Source organism: Alligator mississippiensis, chromosome 3 (assembly GCF_030867095.1).
Source record: "Alligator mississippiensis isolate rAllMis1 chromosome 3, rAllMis1, whole genome shotgun sequence".
In the NCBI taxonomy this organism is placed as follows: Eukaryota; Metazoa; Chordata; order Crocodylia; family Alligatoridae; genus Alligator; species Alligator mississippiensis.
Genome location: NC_081826.1, coordinates 194,677,255 through 194,696,181, shown reverse-complemented (window position 1 = coordinate 194,696,181; position 18,927 = coordinate 194,677,255). Strand labels below are relative to the sequence as shown.

At 42.3% G+C, this 18,927-nt stretch overlaps 1 protein-coding gene across 4 annotated transcripts in view; it reads left to right on the top strand.

The window, feature by feature from the left end:
* The window catches only part of LOC102562730 (transient receptor potential cation channel subfamily M member 3), a 397,561-nt gene that overhangs the window by 272,993 nt on the left and 105,641 nt on the right, over positions 1 to 18,927 (top strand). For all 4 annotated transcript variants that reach the window (XM_019478170.2, XM_059724786.1, XM_059724785.1 and 1 more), the window contains exon 5: positions 2,689 to 2,813. In XM_019478170.2, coding sequence (XP_019333715.2) covers positions 2,689 to 2,813 — 125 coding nt within the window. The remainder of the gene's footprint in view (positions 1 to 2,688; positions 2,814 to 18,927) is intronic.

Sequence of the window (18,927 nt, the reverse complement as noted above, 5' to 3'; positions counted from 1 at the left end):
ACCCAGGTTACAGAGACTTTTATTTCAACTGTAAATGTATGATCTAGACATACAGTACACGCCAGGAAAACATCTCCCTATTGCAGGTATGTTGTCCAGAGCATATGACATAATGGAAAATGCCAGAATTCCAGACTCAGACATAGTACAGGTTAATCTAATTAAAAGAGTGATTCCTGTCACAGATACAATGTGAGTGCTAATTGCAGAAGCTACTGCTCAGGACACCACAACGAAGAAGTGATAACAGTCATTTGTGCTGGTTGGCCTGGAAAACATATAGCTAGCCCCTATTCTCAGTTTAGGGAAGAGGTGTTAGTAGTGGATGGCATTTTCTTCAAAGGCTTATGACTTTTTCCAGCAGTGCCAAAGAAAGGCATTTTATACAGAATACTTGGGCATCCAGGCATTGAAAAATGCAAAAAGAGAGCAAGGAGTGCTTTATATTGGACCAACATAAATAATGACATAAAAGATGTTGTAAAGGCTTGTACAGCATGCCTAAAGTACAGATCAGCACAAAGAAAAGGTCCCATGATGGTCATGGAGGATCCCATAGTTCCATGGTATCAAGCGGACATTAACTTATTCATGCATGCAGGAAAAAATTATGTATTAGTGCTAGATAATTATTCTCACTATCCTGAAATGGCACTGCTCAAAAGTACAACAGCAAAGCATGTCATAACTCATATCAAATCAATTTTTGCTAGACATGGGATTCCACAAATTGTGAGAACAGACAATGGACCACAATTCAGTTCAACTGTCTTGATTTTAAAGAGTTTGCAAACAAATATGGAGTCTGTCACAACACTTCAAGTCCTAAATTCCCACAATCCAATGATCTGGTGGAAAAATAGAGTACAAATAATGAAGAAATTGTTGAAAAAAGCTACAGATTCACACACTGATGTTTACCTGTCACTCTTAAATTACAGGGCTACACCCATGAAACATGGATTGTCCCCAGCAGAAATGCTATTTAACAGGAAACTCAAAACCAGGCTTCAAAATCTTGTGGATGGGGCTCATCAGAATGAAAAACAAAATATGAAAACATTTTAAAAAATAGACAAACTCAAACAAAAATGGTACTATGACAGGGGTTCCAGGAAGTTACCACAACTGCACAACAAAGATATGGTGCTTATTTCAGATGGATGAATATGGAAACAAAAAAAACCTAGTTTCCCATCAAGTAGCTCCCAGATCCTATCAAGTAGTCAGTCACACTGGAAGAACAGGTATTAAGAAGAAACAGACAACACTTGCAGCTCATAAAGGGAAGAAAAGAAGCAACAGCACAAGATTCACCAAAGGAAACAGAGCTAACAACAAAGCAACAAGAAACAACAGAGGAGATTGAAAATGACACAGAAGTAGAGACATCTGAACAAGGAAATGAAACATGAACTGAACCAACAAGGACTGAGAATTCACAGAACCTGAGAAGATCACTTAGAGCTAAAAAGCCAACACAATGACTAATAGAGACCTGTTAAAATGTGGTTTAACAATGGATTGAACTAATATTCCACTGTTAGTATTACATAGGGATAAGTTACATGTAAAGGGGGAAGATGTGCGGATACCTTTAACAGTGTTATGTATGAGTTGTTACAGTGGCCTGGGGATTGTAGGAGGGAATAGCAGGTCAGTAAACTAAGAAGGCTCTCTGAATAAACAAGCTTTATCATTCTATAAATTTAACTCCTTGGTCTTTTGAGGATAACACAGTAGCAACAAGCTACTGAGCACTAGCTCATTGCTTTTGTGCAGTAGTGTTGCCGGGCACTAACAATGTGGCAGTGCTACTACACAGTAGTAATGAGCTACTGTGCAGTAGCTTATTGCTACTGTGTAGTAGTGTTGGAAAAAAAAGTGTGGCAATGGTACTACACAGGAAGGCCGGTTTCTGCACAGTCATTTAGTACTTGCTGATGAGTAGTACTAAATTTTGTTGTTACTGCACAAGTACTAAATGACTATGCAGTAACAATTGTATAGTCTGCAGTAACAACTGTGCAGTAACAACTGCACAGTCCCCCACTCATGTAGATGTGGCCAGTATAGCCTAACTGTGGTACATAGTCCATTCTACATAACATGATCACCAGTAAAGTGTTTGCGGTTAGAGCTGGTGGTGTATGAAGAAAAGCTGTGATGTTACACCTAGCATGTTAAAGTGCAGGGTAGCACACATGGTGTATGCCTGACTACTCCCATGAGAGTTTAACGTCTTCCTATAAAAGAAATTACTTTGAAAGTTTGCAAAGAACTTTTTTTCCAACTATTTAGTTGGTCTAATAAAATATATCACATCTACCCAAAGAACTTTGCCAGGACATGGACAGAATATAGTTAGTTATGAGCGAGGACAAAAGTTGTTTGCCAATATAATTTTCCTTCTTAGAACTATGTGATTTTATTCAGTAAGAATGTGGGTAAAATGCACTGAATTACCAAAGTACTGAAAGTGTCTCTCTATTTTACTTTATTATGTCTGAAGTTAAGCAAAACACTTAAGGATCTGTTCAGCTTTAAGCATATGTTTCAGTGCTTTGTTGAACAGCAGTGGGATTGCTTGCATGCTTTTAACAGAGAGTTCAATACTCTCCTGTTTCTAGTTCTTCATGACCAAAATACTTTTTTGACGTTTTATATTTATCCCTTTTTTTTTTTCAGGCGTCATTCGGCATGTTGGAGATGCGTTAAAAGATCATGCCTCAAAATCTCGAGGGAAGATATGCACTATTGGTATAGCCCCCTGGGGTATTGTGGAAAACCAGGAAGACCTAATTGGCAAAGATGTAAGTTTCATGTGGTTCATATACAATATATAAAAGTATTCTGTATCATTTTTCTTTTTTTCTCAATATTTCTCAGGTGACATTTTTGGAGTGAGGCTGCCTTCCAGGGAGGCAGCACAGTAAGTTCTTCATGGTTCTACAATTTTTATGAGTATTTATCAGGATTAGAACAGAAGCAGTGTTCTAGAGATTCAGAAGATTTGGTATGGTTCAGGAAATAAGGCATTCCAATCTATTTCTAGCTGCTTCTGTATTTTTTTTTAATTTAAGAACATAAGAATTGTGATTACTGGGTCAGACCATAAGTTCATCTAGCCCGAGATCCTTGTGTCTCACAGTGACAAAAAGTGGATGCTAAAAAAGAGCGTGAACTAGGTTTTTTCCACTGTTCCTTTCTCACTTGCAGCCTCCAGCATTTAAAGTCTAGGAAGTTCTAATTCAGAGACTATATCCCTAACTCCTGAGTTCAATAGCTACCAATGCCCCTTTCCTCCAAGAATTTGTCCAATCCCCTTTTGACTCTGGCTTTAAAAAATGCAAAGAAATTCTACCAAAAAGCTTACTTAATATCACATTAAAGTTTCATAGCAAATCACTAAAAAAATGAAAGTATGCTAACATTGCATGAACACTTTTACTTCTGCCCTTTGCTGCAGAAGTATTATCACACACTGCTTAATTTCAGACTGTATGCTGTTTCTCAAGAAACACATTTCATAATATACAGTTCTTTTCTACAATATGGAAAGGTTCGTGTCTTGTAAATGCATCATGCAGGAAGCAGAGGTTCACTGAAATCATTCCTCAATCATCTTCTAAGGGGCACATGTAACATTGACTGTGTACCTTCCTTCATACCATCTTTCTCTTATAGAGAAAAAATTCAAACTCCTGAAACTCAAGAGATAATAGAAAATAATAAACATTTTCCTTTTTTAAATATTCCTAAACACTTTTGTTTCTCTTTCGTTCTTTGAGTGTTTTGCATAGGACTTCAGGATATACATTCTTAGTAGATGCTAAAGAAATTAGTCTGTATCTTGCTGGAATTGGTTTCTGCAGTAGTGTGGGTCAAATTACACAGTACAGTTTTCTTGTCTAAATTATTCTAAATCTGTATTCTCAAAATGCTTGTGCAGTATAGGGTAGGAAAGGGAGTTCAGTTATCAATTATGTTGAAAGGGGTAACAATAAGAGTAAAAGAAACTGCACCCAGTCAAAACTTACAGCTATTTGCTAACAAAATATAAGTGCCAGGGGGAAACCGGGTCCATTTGCAATTTTTGTTTACTGTTTCCAGCTACCAGTCCTTACATAACACGGTACTAGGACATAATCCTACAGTATTGAGGGTGCTCAGAACCTGCAAGGAATATTTCAAAGGAATAATTCAGGAGTCTATTATGGCCTTATCAGGGATTCATCTTAAAAAGACAAACTAGAGGAATCTCACTGATCACAGAGAAGATATTCCTGATGCTATAAGTGCAGGGTGAGAATCAAGCTACTCAAGCAGACAGACTTTACTGAAGTTTCCCAAAGTGACTGGCAGAGTATTGGTGTCCCAGAAACATAAGGAAGCTGAGATGGAAGGGATGCAGTTTAACTAGAGAGTAATTTGTCTGGGAACTATCCAGTGAGTCATCACACTTCCCTTAATCATTTCCACTGTTGAAAGGAGCACTGCCATCTGCCCCACCACTGCCATCTTACTGGTTACCAGATTCTTAATGGGACCCCACCAACTTGTGTGGGGATTAAAGGTCTGCAGAAGTCAAGTTGTCTCCTTTCCATAGCTACCAGTAGAGCCCGTCCCATTTCATAGCTTGCTTAAGGGATGCCTTCTAGGGCTATGTAAAACGGCTATGTTTCATTTCAGATTCAGCCATTTCAGAGGACAGTGATTTGTTTTGCTGTTTCGGATCAGTGTTCCATTTCAATTCGGCCAAATCTGTTTCAGAGTTTCAATGCTGTTTTGGAGATTCAGATCAGCTGGGGAGAGGCCGGCACAGCTGGGTGGCTGCAGGTTCTCCCATGGCTTCTCCAGCTGTGTCTGCCTCTCCCCAGTGGGGAGAGCCAAAGGAGTAGCCCCCATGACTGCCCTGCCTGGCTCCATCCCCCCGCCTGGCCCCAGCCTTCTGGCACTTAAAAAAAAAAAAAAAAAAAGTCCCATGCTGACTGGCTGCAGCAGCGGCGATCAAGGCCTCCGAGGGCTTGTGGCAGAGCCCCACCATGCAATGCAGGGCAGTGGAGGGCAGCAGGGATTGGTCTCCCCTCCTAGCACCCACGTGGCAGCCATGGGGGCTTCTCCCATGGCTACTCTGGCTGTTCCTGCCTCTGCCCCAGCAGCGGGAGCCACAGAAGCCCCCATGGATGCCCTGCCCAGCCCCAGCCCCCATCCAGGGGCTGTGCCATACTATTCCCGGGGGGTGCCTCTGAAACATCCAAAACATTTCCGAAATGTTTCAAATGTTTTCATTTAATTTCAGAGATGTTTTGGAGCCTTCCGTTTAATTTCAGATTCAGTGTTTGAGGCACCAAAATGGGCCGAAAGACCACCGAAATGAAACAGTTGCTGAAATTTCGCATAGTTCTAATGCCCACAGTCCAGGTTTAACAGAGAAACAGGAGTTTAAGAATATTTCAAAGATGAAATATGTCAAAATGCTAGAGAATTTCATGCTAAATTAACTATTTCAAGCTGTTTGGCAAATTTAAGAAGATAATATTCAGTCTGAATGTCTGAGTGACAGATGAAGAATTTTTAAACATGTTTGGGTGAACTCGTCCATAGAGCTATATTGACATAAGTAATCAATGTAATGGATCTTGTAATTGATGATAAAATTTGGCCCTTCAGGTATATCTATTCAATGTCTTGGGGAAATTAATTGAAGGGAATAAAAATTCAGGAGGGAGAATGCCATCAGGAATAATATCTGCATACCTAAAACAAAGATGGAATGTTATGAGATTAACTGAGAAGGGAAAGTATAATAAATAATTGCAAGAGAAGAATAGATATCCAGGTCAGTGAGCATATAAAAGGAATCAAAATCAAGCAAGTTATAAATGAGCACAGTGTAAAGGAAAAATCCCTCAAATCAAGTCAACTAATTACAAAGGGCATATTTAAGCTGCTACATCTATTATGGCTCTGTGCATGTGCACTGAGTCTAATTCAATTATGATCAACACATCTAAAATGAAAAATTGTCCAAACCACACCTTCATTGTTTGGAGCAAAAGATACTATCAGCAGCACTGGAGACTGAAAACTTGCTTAGTCAGGTGATGTTTACCAGGGTTCTGTCCATCTCTCTGCCTCTCTCCTCCTTCCCCATATTGTATACGCTTTGCTCAGCAAGTGATTTTATTATGTTAGATTCCTGCCAGCACTTGATATTAAGCCACCAGAGGGGTTGTAAATCTGACATGGTAGATTTATACTGGGCTGTGTGAAATTTCAGCAGCTGTTTCATTTTGGAGGTCTTTTGGCCAATTTTGGTGCCTGAAACACCAAATCTGAAATGAAATAGAAGGCTCCAAAACATCTCCAAAATGAAACAAAACCATTTGAAACTTTTCGGAAATGTTGAATGTTTCAGAGGCACCCCCTGGGAATAGTACGGCACAGCCCCTGGACGGGGGCTGGGGCTGGGCTATGGACTTGTACATGCAACTATTGGTTTTGAAATCGCTAAATATATAGATCCTTGTACATTAATTTGTCCTTACTCATTTTGATGCTTTCAGAGTTAATGATGAGAGTGTGTGTGTGTGTGTGTGCGTGTGTGTGTGTGTGTGTGTGTGAGAAATGACCATTGAGAAATCAGTAATGCAAAATAGGCATCAATCTGTTGAGTTTATGATTTTGATCTTCAAGACGATCAAGGCTAGAAATATACATTATTGAAAATAAAACCTGAAATCCCAGAGCACCTTTCTGTGGCAAATTTTGTAGACATGATATCCACAAATCTATGTGGATAGCAGTGGTCACCAGCGGGTCTATCTCAATCAACTGGTAGATCTGGAGTCAATCTGAGGGTGGGGTGGAGGGTCCCCAGCCCACCAGGACAGTCCATGAGGGAGGAAAGGGACAGGGGCCCGATTGAGGCCCCCATGGTAAGGGACAGAGTGCTGCAAAGGCAGGAGCGGGGGTAAGTTGAGTGGGGCCCCAGCCAGGTGGGTGGTGGGAGGATCAAGCCTGGAAAAGTCCCAGCAGTTGCAGGGCACAGCTACAAGACTCATTGTCTATAGGAGGTTGCTACTTGCTGGTGCAGAGGGAGTCCATGACAGCAATCCCAGGCTCCCCTTGTACTTGCAATAAGGTATAATAGGATCTGATGCTGGATCTCACAATCATGCCTCCTGCCATGCACATGGGGCATGGCAGGAGATGCAATTGGATGGATCATGCATCGGATCCTATTACACCTTTACCTGAATGTCTAGATGGGGCCCTAAGGAAACCTGTACACATGCCTAACGTCTGCTCTGATGTATTCTAAATAGAGCACATTGGAGCAGATAATTAGTATGATCCAGCAGCCTCAGCATCACATGTATTCACAGCATTCATCCCTGTGCTTCAAAATGGCGGTTTAAAGCTTGCTGAACAAGTTAAAGCAACCCACCGCTATTTTGAAGTGCAGGATGCTGAATACATAAGACACTGTGGGTGCTTTAATTAGAGTGGCTTCTGAGAGCTGCTCTAATTAAAGCACCCCCTTCTCCCCACCCCAGAGTACGTGTAAAGATGCCCTAAGATTCTTCACAGTGAAATCCGAACTTGGAGTTTGACACCTAGTCTCTGTACACAATGCATGGTCGCTCACCAGGGCAATCCTAAAAAACCTCTAAGCCTATCTGTCCTGTCTCTCTCTGGAACTTTAGGCACCTGAGTCTAGATTGCATGAAGGCACCTTCATCCACTCAGGATACAGAAACTGAAATCCTCTCCCCAAAACAGGTGCCTATGACTGCTCTTTGATAGAACTGATCAGGGTTCACTCTCTTCATGTAAAACATGGGATATAAGAATCCTGTGTTCTGCTGCCATCCACTTACAGGCTACCTTAGAGATTAAAGCTCTTGGGAAGTGGCAGATCTATATTATATGGTCAGAGAAAGTACAATTGATGTTCTCTGGGAGCTCTCAGAAAAGGACCCCAAGTATGAGGCCCTATAAGGAAGCCTATGTGGGCACCACTCTCTCTCTCCTCTTGAACATGTTCCACTGTGCAGACAAGAGCCAAAAGATTCCATGCTTCTAGCATAGTGGTTAGACACCCAGTAGAGGTTGGGGTTGCTGAGCTTTTTGTTTGTATGTTTGTTTGTTTGGATTGCAATTTTACTTTAGACATATACTCCTAAGTGCCCCCCAACTTTTTTTGTGTGTGTCCCTCAACAACTGAGACAGGCAAAGGATGTAATCTTATTCCTATTTTGCCAGTGCAAATAGTGAAAAGGTTCAAGTAACTTGTCCAGAGTCAGCATTGCACATATAAATTTTAAAGTCTTTGAAATAATAAAGGTCAGAGTACAAGTTGAACTCAAATCCTTTTTCACTAGATCACTGCAACATATGCCATTTACTTTAACATGGCTGCTGTGAAATACTGGTGGATGTAAGCACACCATTCTCCCTGTGTTTTATTGCTTTCCTTGGTTTCACTTAGTCCTTAACTGTAGCCACTTTGTGGCAGGCTGATTTTATTTCCTTTATTTAATTGATCTTTAATTTGAATTGAGTCAATATTCTGTGGTCAAAAAACGAGCCTATCAGAAAGTATGCAAAAAGCAAAATACTTCTTTTAAGGTGGAGTATTACCCTGAAAAAAGAAGACAACTGTGATGGGCTCTATTATTTAGAATTAATACCAGAAAAGGCCTGTGAAAACTGTGGCATAAACCTTTACTGAACTCTAAGCACTTTCTAGAACATCATATAAAGTAAAGAATATTGTCCAAAACAAAACAACAATGAAAGGTTCTTCACAACCAACTGTAAGACTTTTTGGGTGCCTACAGACATGCTCATTCACATTCTAATTAGAATGCTCCAGTGCTGCCTCACCATCTCATGTATTAAGCCTCAACTAAACCTCATTGAACGAGCTTTAAAGTATCCCGCAGCCATTTTTTAATACACATAATGGTGAGCCATTTTAATTAGAGCAGCTGTCTGGGAAACACTCTAATCTAAATACCTCCACACCACCAAGCACATACATAGGCACAGCCTTTCTTACTAAACTCTTGATAGTCAAGAACTAGCTGTTTTTTATTCCTTAGTACAATAAAAAGGGCAGGTGTTGCTTGCAAACATCTCTGTAATATTCACTCTGCATGGATCTCAGTAGAGGCAAGAGTCCAGTTGTCTCTTGTATTGTTCTCAACATTTTAAAAATACATTGGGAAAATTAATCCAAAAGCTCTACAGAATAATCACACTGTACCTCTGAGCTAAAATGTACTGTAGCATTCTGCTGTGATAATAAAGATGAGCCCAAAGTGGAACCTTTGATCCATATCTTGAACTTTGAGGGGTTATAATAAAAAGAAGTTGAACCCAACTCAGTCTTGATTTTGGTTTTATGAAGGTAAAACTTGGCTTTCTTAAGCCATGTCCAGAGGATAACCCTGAAAGGAGATTTGTCAAAGAATCTAGTTTCACACATTAGTTGTATCCAGGCACTTTCTGATGGATTTTGTTAACTATATATGAAGGTAATATCGTGCTGTCTGCAAAGATTGTATTGGTTGCACTGAGAGAAACTGGGGTCCTGAAGTACCCTGGGTCAATTCTAGTCAATATTCTCCTTAATGACATGGCTAATGGACTAGAGAACACACTTATACAATTTATGGATAACTCCATAGGGGGAAGGTGTGCAAGCATGTTGGAGGACAGGGCCAGAATTGAAAATTAACTTGACAAATTGGAGAGAAATTGGAAAGCAACTAGAGGAAATCCAAGAAGTACAATAGTAGAATATTACATTTAGGAAAGAGAAATCAGGTGAATAAATACAGAAAAAAGGAGTAAATGGCTAGGCTGTAGAATATGATTTGGGGGCTCGAATGAATTGCAAACTAAATAAGACTCAATAATGTGATACTTGTAAAAAGTTATTTTTGAGATACATTAACAAGTGTCATATGTAAGACAAGGGAGATAATTATTTATATTCCGCTTGTCACTGGTAAAACCTTAGCTGGAGTACCATTTCACTTTTGGGTACTATGTTTTGAAAGATGTTGACAAATTACAGGAAGTCCAGACAGTTAAAATTGTTGAAGAGGGTTGGAAAATATGAACCTATGAGGGAAGGATGAACAATGTAGTTTTGTTTAACTTAGAAAAGAGAGAACTAAGAAGAACATGATGAGAGTGTTCCAGAAGGTTAGTCTAAGCTGCATAGATTAAACCAATAAGCAAGTGAACAGACATTCACTTTTGATTCTAGAAATGTAGCCACATGCCTGCAGTGACCCAGGCCACAAGCCGGGGGTTGGGGGTGCTAGAGCATGCCTTCCTGCTTGGCTGAAGAAAACAGGTTGAATCTGGAGGGGATATGGGGCAGAAGTTCAGTAAGCCAATTTAACCTAAATCAGTTAAGTTTGATACTGTAGCCATCCAGGTTTATCTTACACCACTTTTGCCCATTTTGAAAATGGTTTATGTGCACTTAACTTCTGTTGTGTTACAAATTTGAACTGACTTCTGATGTCAGTTTATGTGTAATTTCTGTCCCTAAGCTTATAGACTAATTAAATAGTCTCTATATATAGTCAGTCATTGAATATATATTACAGCCCTCCTTACTTCCATACTCTGCTATACTTTGATACAGTTAGGAGAATAACTGAATTGCCTGTAATTTTTAATATGTTCATTTGTTTTTATGTGCATGTATTCATTTTTAAGGTAAAGAAGCTTTAACAGTTAGGAACAGCAAAAACAGTTTTACAATTAAAATGAAAAGAAAAGAAAAACAGTTGGCTTTTGTCTGTTCACAAGTTACAAGACCTTGTTTAAATTTTCTTCTTTCTGTCTGTATGGGTCTGTCTTTATTGAGACAGAGCATAATCGTTTTAAGCTGAAAAATAAATAAGGGTTATAACATTGGACATCTATGTTTTATGGTTTACTAATATAATATAAGATAATATAAAACAAATACCCATAAACTTTTTACTTATACATTAACAGTTGGGAAAATAATAAAATAAACATAATTGGTTACAATTACTGAGTTCTAGTTCAGTGTGCTGGATAAGATTTTCATTCCTGCTTTGGCCTTCTTACCCAATATGAAGGACTGAAGTGATGGGGGGGGCAAGGGATGGCAGCTCTAACAGCCCTAATTGTAACCAAGAGAGAATTCCTCTGGTGCAGGAACTGAAGGCAGGCTAATAAACCCAGGTAAAATGGTGAGAGCCTAACCTAGATTAGCTGCTATGCAGTAAATCAAAGCTAAGCTGCAGTTAATAAGACCTCTTTCATTCAGTGGTGTGTACTGCACTGCACCAAATTAGTTTTCATGGGATAAGAGTAGACATATAAAATAGTTATTGTGGAACAACTGATGCACAGTAAGTCCCCTTCCTCCGTTGAATTTGAGATAACTTGTTTGTCTGCCCACACACAGAGGAGGACAACTGCAATCTGCCTTCAGAGAACACGCTCACAAGCCGTGGTGTGGGAGGAATGCCAGAGGTGGAGTTGGTTGCAGAAGGAGTATACTGACATTGAAAAGTCTTTGTGCAGCAACCTGCTCAGAGCTCTCTAAATTATACCAACAGCAACTTGAAGCAGCTCATGCTTAGGGTGCAAAGGTGCCATAAAAAGAACTTACCTCTACCTCCCTTCTGCAAGTTCTGTGCGATGCCTCTAAGGTTACATACCATTGTTACATTTAGATTGATTTTAACCAAGGCTAAGTCAATCTAAAAGCCTGGCCATGCAAGTATTCACAGGGCTGAGGTTGCCTAAAAAATGAAGCACCCAATCTAAGTTAGTTTACCTCTGTAGATCAACCTGGGTTAAACTTAATCTAAAAAGGGTTCCAGGTCTAGTAAATGCTTGCATGTGTTCACAGCACAGTCCCAGGGCTGGAAGAGCCCAGTCACTCACCCCACCCTTGGGGCTGCACTGTTCCTACCCTCTGACCCTGACAGAGCTATTTTTAGCCCCCAGCTACCCTCCACTGGGACAAGGCAGCCCCCCACAGACCTGCCAGTTTCTCTGAACCCACCAGCCCCCACCATTTCCTCCAGCCCCTCCTCCCCCCACCCTCTTTTGAGATGCCCACCCTGCTCCTGGCAGCAAAAATTGCCTGTACACACCACTCCTGGTTTAGGTTTAAGTGGAGTACCTGGCAGACCGACCAAACTATCAAGAGACCTTGAAAGCCATTGAGTAGATGAAGAATAACAAAGCATGTGGTCCTGATGGAATACCAGATGAAATTCATAATTATGCTGGAGAAAAGCTCTCTCACCAACCAGATGCTATTATTCTGAAAATCTGAAAACATGAGCAGATTCCCAGTGACTTGAGACATGCCAGAATCATAACCGTATTCAAGAAAGGAGATAGATAGATTGGAGTGCAGCAATTATAATTACATTGCACTCCTGTCCAGAGGTGGGGAGAACCTTACCCACATTCTCCTTAATAGATTCACTCCCCTCACCAAGGAGATTCTACCTGAGTTGCAGTGTGGTTTCAGACCATTCACAGATACAATAGACATGATCTTTTTTTTTAAACAGCTGCAGGACAAATGTCATGAACAATACAGAGGTCTTTACATGGCCTTCACTGACCTGACTAAGGCCTTTGATTCAATCAACAGAGAGCCCCTATGGAAGATCCTGATGAGATTTGGATGCCTGCCAAAATTTGTCACTATCACCAGACTTCTTCATGATGACATGGCAACAACTATCCTAAGCAATGGCTCAGAAATGAAGTCCTTCATCATTAGAACTGGAGTTGAGCAAGGATGCATGATTGTACCAACATTTTTTTTCCATCTATATCACACCTAATCTGCATCTCATTGTCAATACTGGTGTCTGTATCCAGTATTGTATGTGTAGGAATCTCTTTAACATCAACCAGTTACATTCCAAATCCAAGATAACCAACACTTCTATTTCTGATTTTTAGTATGCTGATGACTGTGTTGTGTGCCCACTCTGTTGAAGAACTCCAGGTCACTTGAATATTTCTGTGAAATTTATGAAATGCTTGGACTCAATTTCAACTACAAGAAAACCAAAATACTTTACCAACCTACCCAAAATCAAGCAACTGCTGCCACATATATTATAATTAGAGGGCAGTCCTTGGCAAAGGTTGAGCATTTCCCCTACCTGGGTAGTCACTCTTCCCAAAAAGTAAGCATGGATGACAACATTCAACATTGAATAAACTCTGCGATTTCTACCTTTGGACATCTCCAAAATTGTGTCTTCAATAATTATCATGTCCAAGCCCAGACCAAACTTCTCATCTACCAGGCTTTTGTTATCCTTATCCTGTTGTATGGATGAAACCTGGACAATGTATCAGAAACACCTGAAAGCCATGGAAAGTTACCATCAGTGATGCCTTTAGAAAATTCTCCAAATCAGTTGGAAGGACAGAAGAATGAATGTCAGTGTTCTGGATCAAGCAAACACCACCAGCATTGAAGTCCTGTTTATATGGCACCAGCTCCATTGGACAGGACATGTCATAAGGATGCCTGACAACCAGCCCCAGAAACAGGTCCTATACTACAAACTGGCCAATGGTCATCATTCTAGAAGGTAAATCTGAAGAAATGCAATATTAACACCAATACGTGGAAGACTTCAGTGCTGAATTATCCCCAATGGTACCATGAAGTAAGACAAGACATTAACCATTTTGACCAAACTTACCTCACTATGGAGGCAGATAGGCAAGAGAGACTATGGAGATCAGAGGCAGATTTAGAGTTAATGGGGCCCTGGACAAACACAAAATTGGAGACCCCTTCTAAAGGTTCACCGATATATCAGTTGCATATCAGATAGGCACTGATAAAAGGAAAATTAACACTATCAGCTATCAACATTTTTTTGCTACTGTAGCTAATAATGTCATTGATAAATACCACTTGCATGCCCACAGCTACCATGCACATAGCCAGGAATGCAGCCTGGCAGCTCGAAGAGCATCTCCTTGCCGGTAAGTCTGTGAGGGGCAAAGAGGCGTGGGGCAGGGAGGGCAGATTGAGGACCCCAGGGGGAGGGAGGGAGTGAGGCAGGGACTGGGCAGTGAATGGGACCCCAGGGCTGGGAATGGGAGAGAGCCATGGGTAGCTTCTCCTGGGGGTGTGGAGAGGGGTGGATCCCTGCCACTACATGTACCCCCAGGAGAGACATGGGAGGCATGTGCCCCTCCGCATTTGTGTGTGGGATGAGGGCGGGCTGCCCACTGAGGGCTCGGCGACAGGGTTGTGCTGGCCTCTTCCTGGTAGGGGGGCTGGGAACAGGACAGGCTCAACTGTGCAGGGCAAGTGGTGGCAGCAGCAGTAGGGGAAGTTTGGGGTGCTATAGCTACCCCAAAATTACCCATAGACCCCTCCATAACCACCCCTCCCAGCACCACCACTGCTGCCCACTGAGCTTGACCCACCCCCAGCCTAAACCCCTCCCCCACCAGGAAATGGCTGGTGCAGCCCCTGGCCCTGAGCCTGCAGCAGGCAACCCCTCCATGCTCAATGCACAAATCTGGGGGGGGGGGCACATGCCCCTCATGTCTCTTCTGAGAATGCACGCAGCAGTGGGGAGCTACCCCTCCCTCCCCCCGGTGCCCCCTGGACAGGCCTCCTGCAGCTCTGTCCCACTCCCAGACCTGGGGTCACATTAACTGCCCTGGCTGGGCAGCACCTGCCCCTGCCCCTGTCCCTCCCTCACTGTAGGGGCCTTGATCTGCCTCCCCCATACCCCTTCCCCCATTAGACTTAGCTGCAGGGCACTGACTGCCTGGCTGTGCTACTGGCCATGTGTCCAGCAGCACCTTTAATTTTGCAGGGTCCCCCCGCCTGCTGATTGGTGGAGGGGCCCTGCTTGCTCTTCATCAGGCTTTCTATGAAAACCACAGTTTTAAACTCAGCACTAATTTTGTTTCCCCACTGCTGTTTGGCTGAGGGGCCCCAGGGGCCCTGCTGCTTACTGCCAATGAACAGGGAGACAAAAACGGCATCATGTTTAAAACCACATCTTTCGCTTCCCTACCAATGAGGAGCAAGTTGCAAACGTGGTCCCTGATTGGAAGAGACTCCTGGGGCTGGGCCCCACTGACTCACGTGTTAATCTGTTTATGATGGAGAAAAATAGGCAAGAGAAGGGGAAAGAATTATGAGCTGACATCACCATGATCCACTCTTTCCTCTTGGGACCAATAATGTCTATTCAAACATGCAGATATCTGATTGTGATTGGCTTCTTTAGCCACCTCTGAACTCATTCATGACTTTCATATCTATTGAAAGAGTGTCCTGCTTGTATCAAAGTATTTCCAGTGATGACAATAATATATATCAGGGGTGTCAAAGATATGGTTAGTGGAGCTATATCATCCAGCCTGCAGTGCTGCCCACTAGGGCTGTACGAAACAGCACAGTTTTGTTTCGACTTCCATTTCGCCATTTCAAAGGGACAGTGTTTAATTTTGTTGTTTTGTTTCATTTCAAAGCACTGTTCCATTTCATTTCATCGAAATTGTTTCTCTGTTTCAATGCATTTCGACATTTCCCTCATAGGTTATAATGGGGAATCATGAAAATGCCTATAACTTTGTCATTTCTTGCTTGATTTGGATGAAAATTGCAGGGATTGTAGTCCCTTCAGAGGGCATTCAGCCTGCCAAGCTTCAAGGAGATAGGTACAGGCATTTCTCAAACTGGTCAAAATAAAACTTGTATCATTTGCTGGCAGCAGCAGTTTGCTGTCATCCCATGCACAGATCTGGGGGCCTGCACCCCCTGGGAGGGCTGCAGGGCTGTGCTGGAGTCTTCCCAGGGGGAACAGGCCCCTGGATCTGCGTGTGGGATGACAGCACCAGCTGCGGCCAGAGGCAGCACCAGGCTTCCCAGCCCTCGGCACAGGCTGCACCCACCGCTTGTCCCAGCCGGCAGCAGCATCCTAGTGTCATCTTGCGCGCAGACCTGGGGGCCCCTTCTCCCCAAGAGGAATCTGGCACAGCCCTGCAATCCTCCCAGGGGGTGCAGGCTGAAAGATTTGCGCGTGGGATGACAGCATGCTGCCACTGCCAGCTGGAGCCAGTGGCAGCACCTGTCAACCTGGCAGTCAGCACAGGCTGTGCCCAGCACCAGTCTCAGCCAGCAGCGGCATCCTGGTATCATCCCACACACCCATGCCTTCTGGGAGAAATCTGGCACAGCCCCACAGTGCTCCTAGGGGGCACGGGCCCCTGGATCTGCACATGGGATAACAGCATGCTGCTGCTGCTGGCTGAGGCTAGCGCCAGCACCTGTCTTCCAAGCACTTGGCACAGGCTGCACCCAGTGGCAGCCTGCTGTCATCCCACATCATGCAGGGGCCTGCACACCCCAGGAAGAGTTGGGGGAAGCAATCAGAGAGCTGGGGGAAAGATCGGGGAGCTGGGGAATCCAACCAGGAACTGAGGGAATGTTCAAGGATCTGAACATTCCCCCAGCTGCTGGTTGGATTCCCCAGCTCCCTTTTCTATTCCCCAACCCCCTGTTTGATTTCCCCAGTTCTTTCATATCTTCCTCCAGCCCTCTGATCACTTCCCCAGCTCTTCCCGGGGGGCATGGGCCCCTAGACCATCATGCTGGGTTTCAGCAACTTGCCGCTGCTGTTTCAGTGGCAGCCTACTGAAACTCCATGTGCAGATCGGGGGCCCACACCCCCAGGGAAGAGCTGGGGAAATGATCAGAGAGCTGGGGGAAGAGATGAGAGGGCTGGGGAATCCAACAGGGAGCTAGATGTCAGTATAAGATAGCAGTCCTTCCTCCTTCTTCCTCCTCCCTCTCTTTACTTTCTGTTTAGCTGCAGCAAGCCTGGCTTTGAAACTCAAAATGTTTTGAAACTTTTGAAAGATTTTGAGTGCCCTCATTTCATTTCAAAGCTGTTTCAAAGCCTTTTGTTTTGTTTCAATTTCTCTGTTTCGAGCTCGAAATGTGTTGGAACAGCTTCAAAGCCAAATGCCTGTCAAAATTTTGCACAGCCCTACTGCCCATATGTCTTAGAGGGATCCACAGGGAGCATGTGGAGTATGCCAGATGGCCCCATGCGCTTCATGCCCTCCCACTCCAGCTTGGTGCCCAGACTGGAGGAGCACCCATGCCACTCTGAGGCTATGTTGCATGCAGTGGCCAAATCAGGGCTGCAGGGCCATGCAGCAGAGCTTCAGGGCCACATAGTAAAGTGAGAACTGGACTGGATCACATGGGCTCCCACTCCAGCCAATTCAGGATGCATTGGATCTAGAAAGCAAACCTGGTCTATGCATCTGGATGAGTTTGATACTCTTGTCGTATATTATTATCACAATTGTTGTCATTATTATTGATGTTGTTATTAGATTATGGATAAATAATATTTTTCCCTGTCTCTTCTCTATCCAAGAGTTCCACATTTTTTAGTTTTGTTCTCTGGACAAATTGTGGGATCAGTGGTAGAAAACAAATGAGACTTTTTTTACATCAGTCATTTGTAGACTTGTATTCCCTGCAGAATTAACCCAAGTATCAGCTCCAACTTAAGTGCCTGCCACACTAAAATGCTTGAGTGTGATGATGATTTTATCCCTACAGGCTCTGGATGGAGTTAACACTTCTAATTACCTAGTAATAAAGTCCAGTCACTCTAGAGCTCAAGTGTTATTACACAATATGGCTACCTGCACTCGATTTAGTTCAGCTGTAAGTAACCCAAGCTCATTCTGCAGTGAAGACGAAGTGTATCAGGAGGATTTTTTTTATTCCCTTTTTCTAATCCAAGTGAGGGACAAGAAAACCCTACCACCAAACTTTCTAACCTTTTGACTTGCCTGTGAAACATAATGTAATAAAATATACAAAAGAAATAGGGATTAGTGAGAATGAAAAACTGAAAATCTTCTATCTTATTGCAGAGCAATTCTTCCCAAAAAATAACCTCAAGACATAGGCTTTTGTTGTCTCAGGGCACATTGTTTTAACTTTCAGTCAGTAGTAATATGAATATACCCTATAGAATATTGAAAACTGCTCACAATGAGCAGACAACAGCAAAGAAATCTTGTAAGTTTTGCTTTTCTTTTTGTCTGAGGCAGAGGATGCCTGTTCATTTTACTACTATAAGAAAACCTAGCCAAAGAGTCTGCTTCAAGAAAGCATTACTAGTTATTAACTAGCACTTCCCTGTAAAATAAATGTTTTATGGCTGGGGAACAAAAACAAAAAAGCCTTCAGCCAAAAATAATCTGTTCCAGTACCTATAGTGATTTACTGCATAGTTCTGGCAAACCATCCTCCTAGCTTTTCCAGAACTACTTAGGCATTTGCCAGACAAGTAACAACTGACTATTCTTCTGTGTGATAGGCAGTGACAATAATAATCTACACAGGACTATAGGTTTCCATTTGTTATTGAAGCACCAAATAAAGACATGTAAGCACTGGTACTTTAAAGAGCAATCTGCCAAGAAATTTCTACTGTTATCATTTACTTTTCTATCAAATAAATCTTTTAAATAACAAGAGAAAAGGTCCTTCAAAATTTTCCTAAGTTAATAATGTTTTTTCCCTGCCAACATTTCCATACTGACAGCTACTAGGGACAAAAATAATCACACACACACACACACACACACACACACACACACACACACACACAGTGGAACAAAAAGGATAGGTTTTCATGATTTTCATGAAAAAGGAATACTGAAGTCTTGAAGGAAAGTAACTTCAGATGAAGTACAATACATTTAAATGAATGTTATTAATTCACTGTAACTTATCTTTTCACCATCACTTCTAATCACACGCTTCTACAATGAGCTTTGCCTCTCCAAAAAGAGTATATGAAATAACAC